Raw genomic sequence first — 17,045 nt, forward strand, 5'->3', positions numbered from 1 at the left:
GTACATGTAGGTCAAAGGCCACGTTCACACTGGCAGCAGATATGAAAAAACATTCAACATCAGGCCCTGCTCAGACCTGGTATTGACATATGTCCTGAGTGATCCGATCACAAGTGGACAGCTTTAAGTACATCTGTTCACACCTGGCATTAGAATGCGTCTCCAGTGACCACTTCTGATCAGATCTCACTTCCCCGCTCTATATGCAAATAAACACGTAGTAAACACATACTGTACATACAGCAGATGTTGTGACGTAATATTACAGGAATGTCAGTAGTAATATCCTACATATTCATGACTTTGGGTGCATTTTATTAACATCAAAATAAAAGCTTATTGTACCGGCTGTCCCGCAGAAAGTTTCTCATTTTACAGCTAAACAGTACACTACAAGATCTTTCTGAAAGCATTTGAGGCGAGAAATTACATTACAGTAACATAATATTGATTCATATTTGATCAGCGCTGCCTAGTTTGACCGTTTGATCGGAGTTTGCAAGTGATTGACAGCTTCCTCCGTTGAATGAACAGCCAATAGGAACACTCCCTCTCTCTGAAATGACCTGTGATTGGCCAAAGTCTCCCGTCACAGGCTAGACTTTCTAAAGCCTGAAAACAGAGCCATGAGGAGGTGCTGAAGTCTAATTTCCACTTGAATTACAATATGCTGAAAGGTTATTATGGAATTTTGGCCCAATGATGCCAAAAATATTCTGCTTACTGCAGGTTTAAGGTTTGAAAAAGAAAAAGGACATGGCTCAAAATAGAAATAATCAGATAACTACAAAAGATGGAGAAAGATGATAATAATACATAAAACAGAGAGAGAATACTGAAGCTATATAGGCTACAGGTTAATCCCTCCATCACTTAACTCTTCTGTTCCTTTCAGCCTTCAAACTAAATCTCCATGAAACAGCTGATAAACATCATCACTGCTCTGGTCACTGATGACCAGTTGAATAGCTTCAGAAAAAGAGATGTTAGAGGTCTTTCTTTTAGTGAGGAACACATGCAGAGTTCAGTTTGTATCATGAAACTCTTGTTTTACAGGATGTATTTGCTCACTATCATTTGCATATTAATAAGTTAATGTGTTCAGAGTCATGAGCTGAAGAGAATCCAGCTGAACAGGTTTATTTTCAAACACATAAATCACCAAACGTCACTGTTACCACAAATAGACTGCTGTCTAGGAAACAAGTTTTACTTCCTGATGGCCAGAAAGTTCCATGAGGTAATAATTAAAATAATAAAGGATATAATTAAAAGTCAACATTCATGATTGGATTTTATTTAGGACGATTGAAGAAAACGATTCATCTTAAAAGTGTCGATCTGTAAGTGTTCAGCTGACAACTGACTTTTTTCGTCTTAATGTTGAGACCAAACGGTTCATTAATCTGGAAGAAAAATAATTTGACATCTCAGTGATGTAGAAAATAAATGAATCTTTTTTTCCAGAAACCTTGTCAGAGTTTGTACGTGTGAAGGCCTGGAAGAGGAGAGAAACACTCTTCATCAAGATAAGCATTTAGTGTATTTTAAGGGGCTAATTTATGGGTGACTGATTGTTATGTATTAAGGTATTTTTAATTATTATATTGTTTATTTAGCAGGGATAATGCGCAATACATCTATCATACCAGACATAGCTAAAAGCTAATTTTCATCTGTAGTGATCAGGATAATCTGCACAGTTTAAGGGACTTTTAAAGTGGGAAAAAACACCCAAAATTGACCAAATAACATGAAAACATTCCTTAATTTATACCTTTAAAATTCAGGGATGCATTTCATGAAAAACATCACTGTTTTTAACCTCTTAAAAAACTTTTAAGGGAGTTTTACCCCCTTAAAACCCACTTAAATCGAACAGATAATCCATTAAAAACCTTGAAATATATTAATTTAGCCACAAATTAACCCCAAATTTGGAGCCACCCCTTGAATTTGCACCTTCATTGAAAAATGTTAACCTTAAGATAAAAATTAAAAGGTGCAATCCATTCAGGTGGATGTGTAACACGTATTTGAAATTAAATGAGGACAAAACTGAAATTATAGTGATTCAAAGCAGACTCAACATGACGCTAAAAGCTTATCATCAGTATTTAAACCTCAGTGAGCACATTGACCTGAGAAATATTTCAGAAGTCAGACTAGATCTGATAAAAAGAAAGTGATTCATGTTGGTGTACTCTCATCTGGACTATTGCAGCACTCCTTTAACTGGATCATCAAAACATCAATGAACAGATTTCAGCTGTCAAAGAGAGCATTTTACACCTATTTCAACACCTTTACACCTGCACCCTGTCTCTTTAAGAACTGATTTTAGTTTATAAAGCTCTGAATGGTTTAGCATCTCCACACTGAGTCTCTCCTTCTGTACTCCCAGCCCCTGCCTCAGGTCATCCATTATAATGATAATAATAATAATTATTATTATTTATTATATTATTTATTATTAATAATAATAATTATTATTATTATCAGTAAGTAATAAATTATTATTATTATTATTATTATCAGAGTGGATGAGCGAGTGTGTGCTTTATCTGTGTTGTGTTTGATAAGATAAAGCAACGGACGTGTGTGAAGGGAGGATCTCTGCTGCTCTGACCTTTATACATTAAACACACCTTTACCAGGTATGTCCTGTGCTGTTGATCATGGTGCCTTCAGGTGCAGCTCCTGCAGACAGGAAGGGCTGTCACAGTGTCATCATTTTTTGTACTTAACACTGCATTTAAATCAGCCGATTAGACTGTTATCAGGGAATTAAATAGACGTTATTAGTCGCTATAAGCCCCATAGATGTGGGTCAATAGGGGCCTACTACAGCCACTAGTAGGTTTTATCATCTATTCACATGGCACATTCACTGAAAAAAGGTATAAAAGAACACAACAGCAACCTCTGGCGACCGTAGTAATTATGACAGGAGCAGAAGCAGCAGTCACAAAACACAGGGTTTTCACCCTGTCTTGTCTTTGTGTTAGTAGTGTACTTATAGATAACGCCTATTTAATGGCCTGATAACAGTTGAATCGGGTGATTTGATTTGGTTGTAATGTATCTTTAATCTCGACAGGCAAAGCACTCTTGTTTGTGAACAAGAAATGTTGGTCATTGGTGCTTTTTATATAAACTGAGAAAAAAACGTTCGGAAACTTGTGTTTGGCCAATTATTTCTCTGTTGTTACAATGCTAATTGGCATTACAATGATGTCCAACTTGTAAGGATCATGCATTTGTGGGATGAGCAGCACAGCTGATTATGTGGGTAGCGTCCAAGAAAAATTTGCCAAAATGCTCTGCCAATGATAAACAGTGTATTCTCCTGTTGGTATTGACTCTTGTTTTGAGTTGTTTGTTGGATTGGATGATTGAACTCTCTATCAGTAACAAGGAACAAACAAGACATATTGGTTATTTTACACTTTATGAATGTTTACGTTTAAATCTGTGTCAAGGGTCTAAATATTGTATATTTGTGACCTCACGAATGGGCAGAAATCCTGACAGCTTGTTTCAAATGCAGAGTTACTGAATACAGGCTGTGTGTATTCCCCTCTGGATTGAGTGTTTCGATACTTTCACAGTATTTATATAGGACTTCAGCCTGCTTTATAATAAAAAAACATGAAAATCTCACTTTTTTATAATATGGGACCTTTAAAGTTCACAATTATTCTATAAATGCCCCCTCGTCCCCCTCTGATTTTTTCCCAAATAGCACCCATAGTACAAGTACCTCAAAATTGTCCTTAAGTAGGATACACAACTTGATTAAATGTGTTAAGTAACTTTCCACCACTGATCATAATATACTACTTACTTTCCCTCTCTGAGGTGCTTTAGTGCAACCTGCTGGTGAAGGAGCAGCACATCATGTCCCTGCGCCTGCAGTCTATTAAGGTATTTGAGCTGCGTGTCTATTAGGTGTATTACTGTATTCGAGCTGCAAGGCAAGCCAGCTTTATTTGTAGAGCACATTTCAGCAACAGGGCAATTCAAAGTGCTTTACATAAACATTCAAGAACATTGCGACAAAGTGCAAAAGAACATTAAGACATAATTAAAACAGTTATAAAAACATAAAACATTAAAGATTAGAAAATACAAACAAGCTCAAAATAAAAGCTAGGATATAAGCTAAAATAGAGTATAACACACAAGAGTAAAAGCTCTAGTGCAGTATAAGATCATTATCTGGATTAATAAAAGGCAGCAGCAAACAGGAGAGTTTTAAGCTTTGATTTAAAAGATCTCAGAGTTGGAGTTGGTCCTGCAGGTTTCTGGGTTTTCCAAATATTTGGTGCATAAAAACTGAATGCTGCTTCTTCTGCATGTTTAGTTGTGACTCTGGTGGACAATAAGCAGACCTGATCCAGATGACCTGAGAGGTCTGGATGGTTCAGAACATAGCAGAAGATCAGAAAAATGTATTTTGGCCCTAAATCATTTAGTGCTTTAGTGCGTGTCTATTAGGTGTATTACGGTATTGTAGCTGTATGTCTATTAGGTGTATTACCGTATTTGAGCTGCGTGTCTATTAGGTGTATTACCGTATTTGAGCTGCGTGTCTATTAGGTGTATTACCGTATTTGAGCTGCGTGTTTATTAAGTGTATTACCGTATTTGCGCTGCGTGTCTATTAGGTGTATTACCGTACATGTGAGGACATGGCAGCGGCCAGCAAACAGCAGCAGCTCCTCAACTCTCCGTGAGTCTCTCTTGTTTTCTATCTCCCTTAAAAACACTCAACTGTTCTCTATAATGAGTCAGACTGTCGGTTAGCCGGTCAGTTATTCTGATGCAGACTACTGTTACACCAGTATATAGTTTATTCCTTGTGATCTTTGATTCAGATCAAACAATGGAAACACCGCGGAGCCTCTTACTGATAACAGTCGACACCATCCAGGTGTGTGATCTTTAAAACGTGTAGTGAGATCAAGGCGGTGTTATATAACGAAGACTTCAGGCTGTTTACACTGTTTGTTTATGCAGAAAGGCTCGTCAACAGACTGCAGTCCGTTACTTTAACGTTTCAGTGTCCACATTAATGTGTTGCTATAGTAGCCACATCTAAATGTGTTGCTATGGTAGCCTAGCCTCAACACACTGTACAGACTCACCCTTAAGGGCATGTATACAGGATGTGTGTGTGTGTGTGTGTGTGTGTGTGTGTTTACAATAGGAGATCATAGCCTAACAGTGAGGCCATCCATAGGTTTTAAGAGATTTAAAAGTATATCAAGATAGGCTTTAGTTTATTAAAACAAAATGTGAAATGATCTACTTTATGTGGGTCAACTTAAAGGGTAGGTTCACATTTTTTTTTCAAGTCAATTTTTTAAAGGGACTGTTTGTGAGAATCAGAAATGCTTGTTAACAGTGACACCTGTGGTAACGTTAACTCAATGAAAGTCGGCATCGGGCTCACGCTTGTGCTCGCTCTAAATAGACATGAACGCTCAAAACAGTGAGGCGACACACGTCAGCTAAAACCACAATATCACTCTATATTTCACCTGATTGGCAGTAATGTTAGCTGACCAGACGAAGGTCTCTCCATGAATCAATGCTGATCCTAGTGTTGGCTTTTCCTGCTTCAGCCTCCCGACCGCGGTCGGAGGGAGACACCAGCACCCGGTCGGAGACGATAACGTTTCTCGCTGCGGAGCCCCGTCACTTCACAAGACACGGGAAACCTCTGTTGGTCTGGAGGAGCTGCAGCATTTATTTCTGCACAAACGTCCACAGTACATTCACTAGATATTCTCAGAGCGACTAACTCTTCTGCAGTGTGTAGTGTGCGCACATGCACGTAAGGTGGAGCAAGCTGAGTGAAGGCAAGCAGGCAGAGGAGCAGAGACTCCGGTCCTGGAGACCAAAGCTACGGTCTCCCCCGCGTCCTCAGACTGCGCCCAACACTGTTTTGCAAGACGTGTTGTGTTGGAGTCTGAGTCTGAACAGCGTAGCCACACGCGAGCGATCATATGCCAGTGTGCATATGATCGCTGGCATATGCAAGCGCGCATGGGACACCGACCCAGGTCATTTATACGTGTAAGAAGTTACAAACAGTCCCTTTAAAGCCCCCCTCCAGTGTATTTTGAGATTTCTATGATATTTAATTTTTTGAGAAATAACCTAATTTTGTGCTCAAAGTAAAAGTGGAATATGACGTATGACTATAGTAGAAGCTTCAGATCAAAGGTCATCCTCCAAGCTAGAGCGGGTGTAATGCTCGTTTGTGTCCGAGCAGCGGTTAAACTGATAAATCTGTATATCTGTCTGTAAGTTTGTCTTTCTAGTTAGTTAGCTAGTTAGGTGTAGTTAGCTAGCCCAACTTGTTGCTTTAGCTTACTGAGGGATTTTATTTTACTTTTATTTTCCTCCTCCTTACATTAGTGTGATTATTGCAAATGTCCCCACTGCGGGAGTAATAAAGGAATATCTTATTTTAGGAATATCTTGTCATCACAATGGCATTCGTGTGGGCGGTGAACAGGGTTAATAAACACAGTGGATTACACAATATCCCACCTGCAGAATTAACACAACGCACCGACTGTCTCTCTCACTCGCTCTCTTCTTTACCATACGAAAACGGAAAGCAGCCGATACCGGAGGTTTGCGGGCCTCTAACGGGTCCAAATGACGGGTAGCGCACAACTCTCAAGTTCAACCCAACAAAAAAACAGAGAAAAGCCCCGTTAGAGAATTAAACGAATCACAGTGCAGCCCGGTGAGGTGTCAGTGCTGGAGCTGAGGCGAGAGCGGCCGGTGCTGGTGGACGGTGCACCTCCGAAACGCCCCGAAACTGCATTTCAAACAGCGGCCCTCTGCAACATGTCTATCCGTCCTTCGGTGCGCTGTGACTGTCGTGCGGAGGTGCGGCTCCTCGATGCAGCAGCAGCCAGACGGCCGCCTCGCCAGGAGGAGACGGTGAAGAAGAGAGCGAGAGAGAGAGAATGAGTCGGTGTGTTGCGCTAATTCTTGTCTCATTTGTCGGCTGATCACTAAATTCATCTTAGTTGGTTTCATCTAAACTGGGTTGAAAAACAATGCAATCTGGTTGCCGTGGTGATGAATTACATCTGACTATTAACCACATCCTCATTCGCCGTTTGAGAAAGAAAGTTAACCAAAAAACAGGAAGTAAAACTGGCTGGAGGGCGGCTTTGAAGCATGTGTACATATGGATGATGAAAGAGTTGACTTTATGTTGACTGTGAAGTGAAGTGATCATTTCTTAAATTAAATTACATTTCCTTGTCAGTACAGGTAGCCCACTCAGACAGCGAAATGCAGTTTAGCATAAACTGAAGTGCAAAAACCAGTAAAGTGCAGAGTAATGTACAGAAGAACATTGAGTGCGGAATAAACAGTGAGTGGTATGAATACACTAGATAACCAACCAGCAGCAGGCAAAATGTTTGGGCATAAACTCCATTGAAAGTAAACCTGTTCAGCTGGATTCTCTGCAGCTCATGACGCATCAACCTATTGACCTGCAAATGACAGTGATCAAATATATCCTGTTTCTCTCCTCTTCCAGGCCTTCAAACGTACTAACTCTGACAAGATTTCTGGAAAAAAAAAAAGACACAATTCATTTATTTTCTACATCACTGAGATGTCAAATTATTTTTCTTCCAGATTAATGAACCGTTTGGTCTCAACATTAAGGGAGGGAAAAAGACAGATGTCAGCTGAACACTTACAGATCAACACTTTTAAGATGAATGTTGACTTTAAATGAAATCCTTTATTATTTTAATTATTACCTCATGGAACTTTCTGGCCATCAGGAAGTAAAACTTGTTTTCTAGACAGAAGTCTGTTTGTGGTAACAGTGACGTTTGGTGATTTATGTGTTTGAAAATAAACCTGTTCAGCTGGATTCTCTTCAACTCATGACTCTGAACACATTAACTTGTTAATCAGCAAATGATAGTGAGCAAATACATTTATTTCATGATACAAAGTGAACTCTGCATGTGTTCCTCACTAAAAGAAAGACCTCTAACATCTCTTTGAAGCTATTCAGCTGGTCATCAGTGACCAGAGCAGTGATGATGTTTATCAGCTGTTTCATTGAGATTTAGTTTGGAAGGCTGAAAGGAACAGAAGAGTTAAGTGATGGAGGGATTAACCTGTAGTTTAGCTACAGTACTCTCTCAATGTTTTATGTATTATTATCATCTTTCTCCATCTTATGTAGTTATCTGATTATTTTTATTTTGAGCCATGTCCTTTTTCTTTTTCTTTTTCCTTTTTCAATCCTTAAACCTGCAGTAGGTAGAATGTTTTTAGAATCATTGGGCAAAAATTCCATAATAACCTTTCAGCATATTGTAATTCAAGTGAAATCTAGACTTTTGCTCCTCTGTTAATTTTGTCATTGTGTGGTTTCAGCCGGCGGTCTCACCAATGCCTCGATGGAAAGGAAGTCAGTACTTGCGATGGTCCAGCACCGTCACTCAAGCCCTCGTCCTGTCCGTTGTCACGTTTTGCGTCCTTCTCCCTCTGTGCTGCCATCGACTGCTTTACTCTTACTTCTTCATCAAGTCCATGTACCTGGACTCCATGAGTGAGGAGGTGCTGCGGGAAAGCCTCAACCGAGGCCAGGACGCGCTGCACTTCTGGCAGAGCGCTTCAACCGCAGCGGCGGTGTCTTCCAAATTCAGTGACATCGCCCAGCATCCTGAGCTGCTGGTCACTGTTGTGACAGCCAGGCGGAATGAGGGGCGGGACTTCCACTATCTGCTCCAGGTGATGCAGCAGCTGAGCGGCATTCTGGGAGGATGTGGGGAGCGGCGGTGTGCAGAGGTGTTGGTCTGCGACGTGGAAAGCGGCCCACACGAAAACCAGGACGCCAAGATGCTGGAGGCCCACTTCAGGGTGATCCGGCGTTCCCCTCGGGAGCAGCAGAGGAACAGGGAACGAATCAACACCTTCGAGAGGGAGAAGAGGGATTACGTCTTTTGTCTCCGCAAGGGATGGGAGCTCGTGAAGCCCAAAAACATGGTTGTTCTGGAGGACGATGCTTTGCCGACGCAGGACTTTTTCGCAGTCGTAAAGGACCTGCTGTCACGTCGGTTTGCCCTCCAGACTCTTTACATAAAGCTGTATCACCCTGAAAGGCTGCAGCGCTACTGGAACCCCGAGCCTTACCGCATCCTGGAGTGGTTGGGACTCGGGCTGGTAGGAGCAACGGCCCTCCTCCTCACCTTTCCTTACTGGAACCCCTGCTCTTTCTCCTTCACGCTGTCGGCCGGCCACCTCCTCTTCTTCACCCTCTACTTCATGGCTGCCACGGAGCTGCTGGGGCGGCACTACCTCCTGGAGGTGCGGAGGCTTTCCCCGCAGTTCTACGCCGTCTCCCCGGCCACAGAGTGCTGCACCCCAGCCATGCTCTTCCCCGGCAACGCCACGCTCAGGGTGGCCGAGTATCTGGATGGCTCGTTCTGCGTCAAGGGGAACGCCAAAGACATGGTTCTGTATCAGATGGCGAGGACAATCCCTGGGGAAAGGTCTCACAGTGTGGAACCCAACCTCATCACCCACATCGGGGCCTATTCTTCAGTCAGGGCCAACCCAGCCAGGCCCAAACTCCTCTGACAGGGAGGGAACTCAGTTCAACAAGGCTGGATTTAATCAGGTTCCTCTTTACTTGGTTCTACTTCTCTTTTCTGCCATGTCACCTGCTGGACTCTTCAGACATCTGAAGATATCGCTCAGAGAGTATTGGTTTGGTGATTTGTGGCTGAAAAGCCATCAAGGCATCACGATGAAAAGTGGGCTGCGTTTGGTTGAAAAGTATTTTTAGATGTGTAGCTTGTCTACACAGGGAGTGTGTTAGCTGCGTCTGACAAATGCTCCTATTTTAAACAATACAGTGGCCTACATAACGGCTCACATCCTACTAAATTTACATGCGTGTAACCGCAGCCTAAAGTGTATTTTTACACTTCAACTATTTTCTTCTTTTTTTACGCACATAACTACAGTGATTGTATGTTTGGCTCAGAGCCAAAACACAGGTGACCTACACTCAACACAGTACCTGAACACATCCTGTGTAGACCCCGAATCTGCTGCTGCTATGCTAACGTGCTGCTTTTGAAGTGTCTACGTGTGCTGTGTAGACATTGTGCTATTTTTGTCTCAGTAGCATTTCAAAGACTTTATATCAATGTGCATTCCTGTCTCCTACAAAATTACATTACCATACAACTAAACTGCATTCTCAATTATGTTTCGAGGGAAACGTTGGTTTGGTTGCAGTTTTAAACACGGGGTTAACGTTATACATTTAAACAAAACAAAACAAAAACAAAACAAAACTACTTTGTTAGGTTTAGTAAAAAAAAAAGAAAATCATGGTTTGGCTTAAAATGACTGTTTGTTACATTATTAAGCTACAGACGTAAATTAAAATAATTAAATGTTGACTTTAACACGGGACACCAACAGCGGCCCACCCTGACTTCCTCCCTACGCGGACTATCATTACAAACGTATTTGTAATACGTCGAAAACAAACTTGAATCAGCTACAGAATACTAGGGCAAAGTTAACAAAATAACAACGCAAATTTGTTTAAACGCCACTAATTTCTTTAACGCAACTTGCGATATTCAGGCTTTAGCGGGCTCAGATTTAAAGCTAGAGTGAAGCTACTGATATATGAAACTAGAAAACATGTCATACTAGCTTGTCACGAAGGAGGCTAAATAACGCTCCAAAGAAGCGCACAATTTTGGCGAGGAAAAACTGGCATGGCCATTTTCAAAGGGGTCCCTTGACCTCTGACCTCAAGATATGTGAATGAAAATGGGTTCTATGGGTACCCACGAGTCTCCCCTTTACAGACATGCCCACTTTATTATAATCACATGCAGTTTTTGGCAAGTCATAGTCAAGTCAGCACACTGACACACTGACAGCTGTTGTCTGTTATGATTTCAGCATATTTATTTTAGGTTAAATGCAGTACCTGTGAGGGTTTCTGGACTAATCTCCCTTTAAGGTACATTTTGAATGGATAAAAAATGCGTGATTAATCAAGAATAACTATGGACAATCATGCGTTTAATCGTGATTAAATATTAATCGATTGACAGCCCTACAAAATACATTTCCCTCTAAACTTAATTCACAATGCAGTTTTGTTGTATGGGAAAGTAATTTGTAGGAGACAGGGCTGCACTGGGCAGCAGGTTTACTAAGGGACCTGATAAAAATGTTTTTGAATGCTGCGAAACTACAGCATTTCATGTATGTAACCTTGAGATGGCAAAAATAGTCACTTTTCAACCAAATGAAGTGTGTTGTTGGACAGAAGTTTGGACACCTACGCATCTTTTCACCAACAAATCACAGAAACCACTCACTGAGCTGTGTTTTCAGTTAGGGATCAGACATCATATCATCACTGCTGGAAAACTTCTTTTAATCACTTTTCTTACATTCAGGTTTGCTATTCACGTGAGGGGTCTTATGCTTCTCTACTGGTTGGGTTGTTTGTTCTACTGCCTGGGGTCATTTAACTATTTTTTATTTTTTTTAAATCAGATGAAAATGGTGAGATAATTAAAGGATTTGTTCACTGTTTGTACACCCAGACCTTATTAAATCTAGGATTGGGGTTTGACAGTATTTCATCAAACCAAAATTTCTCCCTCACAAATGATGTTTTGTTGACTGCAGACATCAGTTTTCAGAGAACACATTAACCAGACTAGAGCCAAGTTTCATTTTAGCTATTGCACAGTTAAAGTTAATTAGCAGTTGATATAATCTGCCACCAGTTGCGTTTGTCATTTTAATCTGTGAAAGCGTAATTAACAAGAAGTGTTTTCAAGTATAAAAAGAAGGAGGAGAGATAAAAGAGATTTGTTAGCGTCTGAGCTTCAAAAATCACCATATCAAAAAAAATATTTTGAGTTTTATCTTGAAGAAACTAACTTTTCTCACTCGGTTCAAACGTCCCAGTGTGTCTATCGATCAGGCCTTCAAACACCACGATCAGTCTACTTTTCTACTTAGTTTTTACTTCTTTCTTCTTGTGTTGCTAAGCGGGACTTGCGTCAGGTTGGAGTGACCGTTTCTCTCGGCTACATACGGTTTGGAAACAGGAATATGTCATAAGATTGTGGTTGAAAAACAGTGAACACATCTTTTATAGGGGACAAATGTGGGGAAGAAGGGCTGAAAATCTGAGCAGATTTAGCAGTCCTTTCTCTGTGGATCAAATAGGATTGTTGAATATAGGATTCACTCAGTAATGTTTGAGGACAATCTTGATATTCTGATTGTGGCCTTTTTCCTTTAACCCTGTTTTTTGTATTCTCATTATATTAACCGATAATTTTGAAATAGTGAGTAGTCGTGTGATCACACGCATCTCTGTTGTACAGTAGAGTGCAGTAGAGCAACATTACGCAGTCGCAGTACTGCTGTTGGAGATACGACTACCACAGCAGAACCGCACTGACCTCAAAATGTATGTTATTTACAGAGCAGTGACACGACCAAACCGCCACACTGTCACATGGAGAGTTTCATATCAACAACAGTCTGACATTACAGCCACATTGACTGTTTGCTAAGCCTCCTCTGTCGAGCTTTACATTCCCATACGGCACATTTCTTTAAAATGAAAATGTGCCAGATTTACCATCAAAATCCATATACTGTAGTTTTTTTAAATGATGGTTTCATTGATTTCAGTCATAGACAAAAGAAGATCGTCATCTCAAGCAGGCGACCGTTAATTTTAGCGGCTGAAATGACAACTTTCACTGCCAGGTTCTATCAGCTCTTGCTAGCTGGCTAATTGAGCTAATGATGGCTCCTTAAATTGTTTAAAATAATTTTTTTATTGTTTTCCGGCGGACTCGTTTTAAAATTAGAATCTTGTAAAAAGGTCTTTAATATGCACAATAGAGATCCGCGTGCGAATTTTCCGCATTGACAAGTTTGCACACCGGGTCTGGTGCGAATTATCCGCGTTCAATAATCATCAATGAGGCCCATTGAGTTTCCTCCTAAATAGTGCCTGTATCCACTTCACATAACCAAAACCTATCTAGACAGAGAATGTCTGAGAGGCTAACATTAACTACACAACACAGAAACTAATCAGACCCCAAATTTGATGCTAACGCTAGCTGTTTTGGCTAGCCCTTTCCGTGACCAACATACAGTGTAACATTAGCAAGTGCATATCAGCTACATGACCATGTACCATGTTGTAGTCGTTGCGGTGTTTGTCGTACATTATCGGGTGTTGAGTAGAGGATGGCCCATTGTTATTCCAACACACCAATAGTCAGAAACATGTCCCACTGGACTGAAAAAGCCCATTTGTCCAACAGTCCGTTACACAGAAAACAAACGCCCATTGTTCCAAGGCCCCGAAAATACACAATCTCCATGCAACAAACAGAAGCACATGGCTAATTATTATGCAGATTGGCGGTGATCAGTTGGAATAAAGGATTTCATCGGTCAAACATACATTTACATACATCATAATATTAGTTTAGCGTTAGCCTAATGTTAGCTTAACAGAAAACCGAACAAGGATGAACACTAACCAAGCATCTCACTGACCACTCTGTATCACTGAACGTGCCTTAAAGTTTAATTATTAGACGTTTCACTCCATAACAGAATATTACCCATGATTCATCTCTGGAGGAAACGACTCTAAAGGTGATCAGCTGCAATATTTGAGTGCTTTTAATTTGTACATACTGGTATATAATAATGAAATTAATTGAAACCTGTAATTATTACAGGAAGTAGCTGCCAAAGTAAACCCTATAGGCCTATGAGAGCTGTCTTGTCAGCCACTAATGACATGAAGTTACACCAGACTTCAAAGTCAGGAGCTCAAACTGGTTCCTGTTATCGACTCTAACCCGCCAAATTAAGAGTTTGATTCTCAAAATGAAATGGCAACCATATAATAGATATTAGACATGTGGCCGGCAGCACAAAAAGCAACTGAAGATGTTGAAGTCGGAACGAAAATGGACGTAAAGAGTTAAATGTTTACAATATGATGTTTCCCAGAAATATTCTACTTCCTGTTGTGTTTTAGAAATATCCACATGAAAATGATGAAACATAACACTAATTTTATTTTATTTACACACTGTGTATTTTAAAGGAGTAGTTCAACAGGTTGGGAAACGTTGGTTTGTGTACAGATTAAACAAACCAGATATGCATGTTAGTTAGTGAGCTTTAGAGGTGCTGGTAAGTTGATTGTGTTTCCTTTGGACAGAGCCAGGCTAGCTGTTTCCCTCTGTTTCCAGTCTTTATGCTAAGCTAGACTAACCAGCTGCTGGTTGCAGCTTCATATTTAGCGTACAGACATGAGAGAGGTATCAATCTGAACATCTGACTCTCAGAGAGAAAGAGAAGAAGAGGATATACCTAAATGTGGAAGTATTTCTTACTTTTTTGACACTCCACATCAGCATTTGACAGACCGTGTTTGGTATAGGGAGATATGCAAAGCTTAAAAAAACAAACAAAAATTATGTTTTTATTTATCTGGAAAGTCAATTTTATTTATGCACTCGAAAATCACAACTTTGCCTCAAAGAGCTTTACAGTCTGTATGTTTTTATTACCTCCAAATCACAAATACATATATATATATATATATACATATATATATTGAACTCCAACAACCAATATGTTCACAAATGGAACAATCAATCTACACTGTCACTAATCAAAAACATATATATTATAAAGCAGTTTTAATAAAATATAGAAGACTGAATTCAGATTGATTATTATTATTCTAACTGTGAACTATAATTCAGACTTTATTTTGGCACCTTAAAAAGGATCGTAAACCTGATTTATTACAACTGGTCCAATTTCTGACTTCAACATTAACATCTAAATTGCACTTAATTAAAAAAATATATAGATCCTGCAGTAAAATGAGGAAAATAGTAATATTATTTAATATTTAAAACAAAACAAAAAAATCCAGTGAACTGCAGTTTACATTTTATATTTTGATGAAAATAGTCAGATAAATGATCAGAGTAGCTGTACGTAAACAGCTCCAATTAAAAGTTTCTATTTAATTTGACGAGTTCCTAAACACTATTTGCTGTTTCTTTATCTGCTGGGGTTGCATTTGCTTATTTATATTTAGAGTTGACAATATTAATCTCTAAAATGAAAATGATGAGTTTAGGGTTTGATTTAAGCTTGGTTGTGGTTTTATTTTGGTTTTATTTGTGCCTTAAATACAGGATTTTATTTTGTAATTTCATCACGAAATATTACGAATATATTTTGTTTCTGATGTGTTTTTCATCACATAATTTTGTTTGCATGTTAAGAACATTTAAGAGATTGAAGATTCATTTTATTTCTTCTTTGTGTGACATTTATTCGACATCAAATTAAGATCTAAAATGAGCTCTGAATGCTCCAACTGACCAAAGATTGACTTAGAATAAGACCTCAGCTGAAAATATATTGGTTACATCCACATTTCTAAAATAAAAGCTGTGTCATAATTTGACTCAAATGAGATGTGAGTCTGCTCTCTGAAGGATGATGCAAATGTAATCTTTTTTTCTGTTCCAAGATCACATTTTGAGTTGAATTCAAATCTTAAATCTCTGTTTACACTGAGACTCTTTGACTGTTTTCTACACTTAAAACACAATAAATCACTGTTTGAAGTCACTTGGTTGTCAGGAAGTCTGTGTTCCAGCAGTGACGTCTTCTTGTCAACGAACCGGGAGGTTGGATTGAAAAGCAACAGTTTAAAACCCACAAAGTCAACGAGTCGGAGGGGCAGAGACAGATCAACTCTCAGATCAGATCTCAAAGACAAAGTATGAGATGAATGATGAAGCTCGTTCAAAAAAAAATAAAAGTATGAAGCTGTTTTATGGAGCAGAGGAGGTTCTCTCTAACTTTAACCTGCAGGCTGCAGAAAGTGATAAACAGTTCACTGCTTTAGTTTCAATCCTGATTGACACTTTATGATCTTTAGTGGATATTCCTGTTGTAGAACTAGCTTCTGTTAGCCCCGAGCTAATTATATATAAAGTGGCTGTTTGCCCAGTGCTGACGAGAGCTTTAAAGCTGGAGGCCTGTGTCAGCTCCGTGCAAAGCACCGGAACAAAAACACCGACATATCACCGACAGTATGACAATAATGCACTTTGCGTGCCTAATCTGATAGTCTGTAGATATGTAGCCTATAAATAAGATATATTTTAATAAAAATACAGTTGTACCGACAGAATACAGTAGAGCACAGAAGCCGTTTCCATGCCGCGAGGTGTCTGCCTGTCTATTTACCTGAGGAGAGCAGAGACACCCGCGGTCGTTAATGTGGCCCAGGACACATTCGCGTACACACTGCTAAAAGAATGTGGCTATATGCGGCCCAGACCACCTCTGAATGTGGTCTGAGCGATCGGATCTCAATGCGTCCTCAATGCGTCTTGAGTGCGTTCACACCTGTACTCAGAGCTGTCCACGTCCACGGTATTAACATGCGTCCTGAGTGATCCGATCACACCGGACACGTGTTAATACCAGGTCTGAGCAGGGCTCATGTGACGTGAAAGTTGTCGTGCAGGGCTGTGGATTAATCCACGAGGATCTGTGACCAGACTGGGTCTACTTTAAAAGATCACCTCCTGCCTGCAGGCTTCAACTCTGCACACCATTCTGCACAGCGACGGTCAAACATCCATGTGAAGTAGCAATAAGCCAAACAGTCAGGGTAGATTGTCAAAAGAAATAAGATAAATAATAATAATACAAAATAAGTTCAGTAATTTAATTCTACATCTCTCTGTCCACACAGTGTCCTTTCTCCCAATTCAGCTTTTTCTTGTCCAAGGCCTTCAAGACCAGCAGTTGTCTCGTCAGTCCAGTCTATGTTAAGACCCAGCTGAGGTAAAGGACCCCCTTCATCAAACGTCTCTGCTCCAGTGGTGTCATCTTGCAGCATC

The 17,045-nt window shown here is 40.0% G+C and overlaps 1 protein-coding gene across 4 annotated transcripts; it reads left to right on the forward strand.

Moving 5' to 3' along the window:
- Window positions 1-4,612: 4,612 nt before the first annotated feature.
- Window positions 4,613-15,759, forward strand: pgap4 (post-GPI attachment to proteins GalNAc transferase 4). 4 transcript variants are annotated; one of them, XM_074629771.1, is made up of 3 exons: window positions 4,659-4,735; window positions 5,631-5,777; window positions 8,440-15,759. In XM_074629771.1, exon 3 carries the CDS (start codon window positions 8,455-8,457, stop codon window positions 9,643-9,645), a length of 1,191 nt encoding a protein of 396 aa, XP_074485872.1. In that variant the 5' UTR covers window positions 4,659-4,735; window positions 5,631-5,777; window positions 8,440-8,454; the 3' UTR covers window positions 9,646-15,759. The 4 variants fall into 4 exon arrangements, with proteins under 4 accessions (XP_074485870.1, XP_074485872.1, XP_074485869.1 ...); XM_074629769.1 differs by lacking the exon at window positions 5,631-5,777 and having other exon boundaries at window positions 4,613-4,735; XM_074629768.1 differs by lacking the exons at window positions 4,659-4,735; window positions 5,631-5,777 and adding an exon at window positions 4,743-4,936.
- Window positions 15,760-17,045: the final 1,286 nt, after the last annotated feature.

Source organism: Sebastes fasciatus, chromosome 3 (assembly GCF_043250625.1).
Source record: "Sebastes fasciatus isolate fSebFas1 chromosome 3, fSebFas1.pri, whole genome shotgun sequence".
Taxonomy (NCBI): domain Eukaryota; kingdom Metazoa; phylum Chordata; class Actinopteri; order Perciformes; family Sebastidae; genus Sebastes; species Sebastes fasciatus.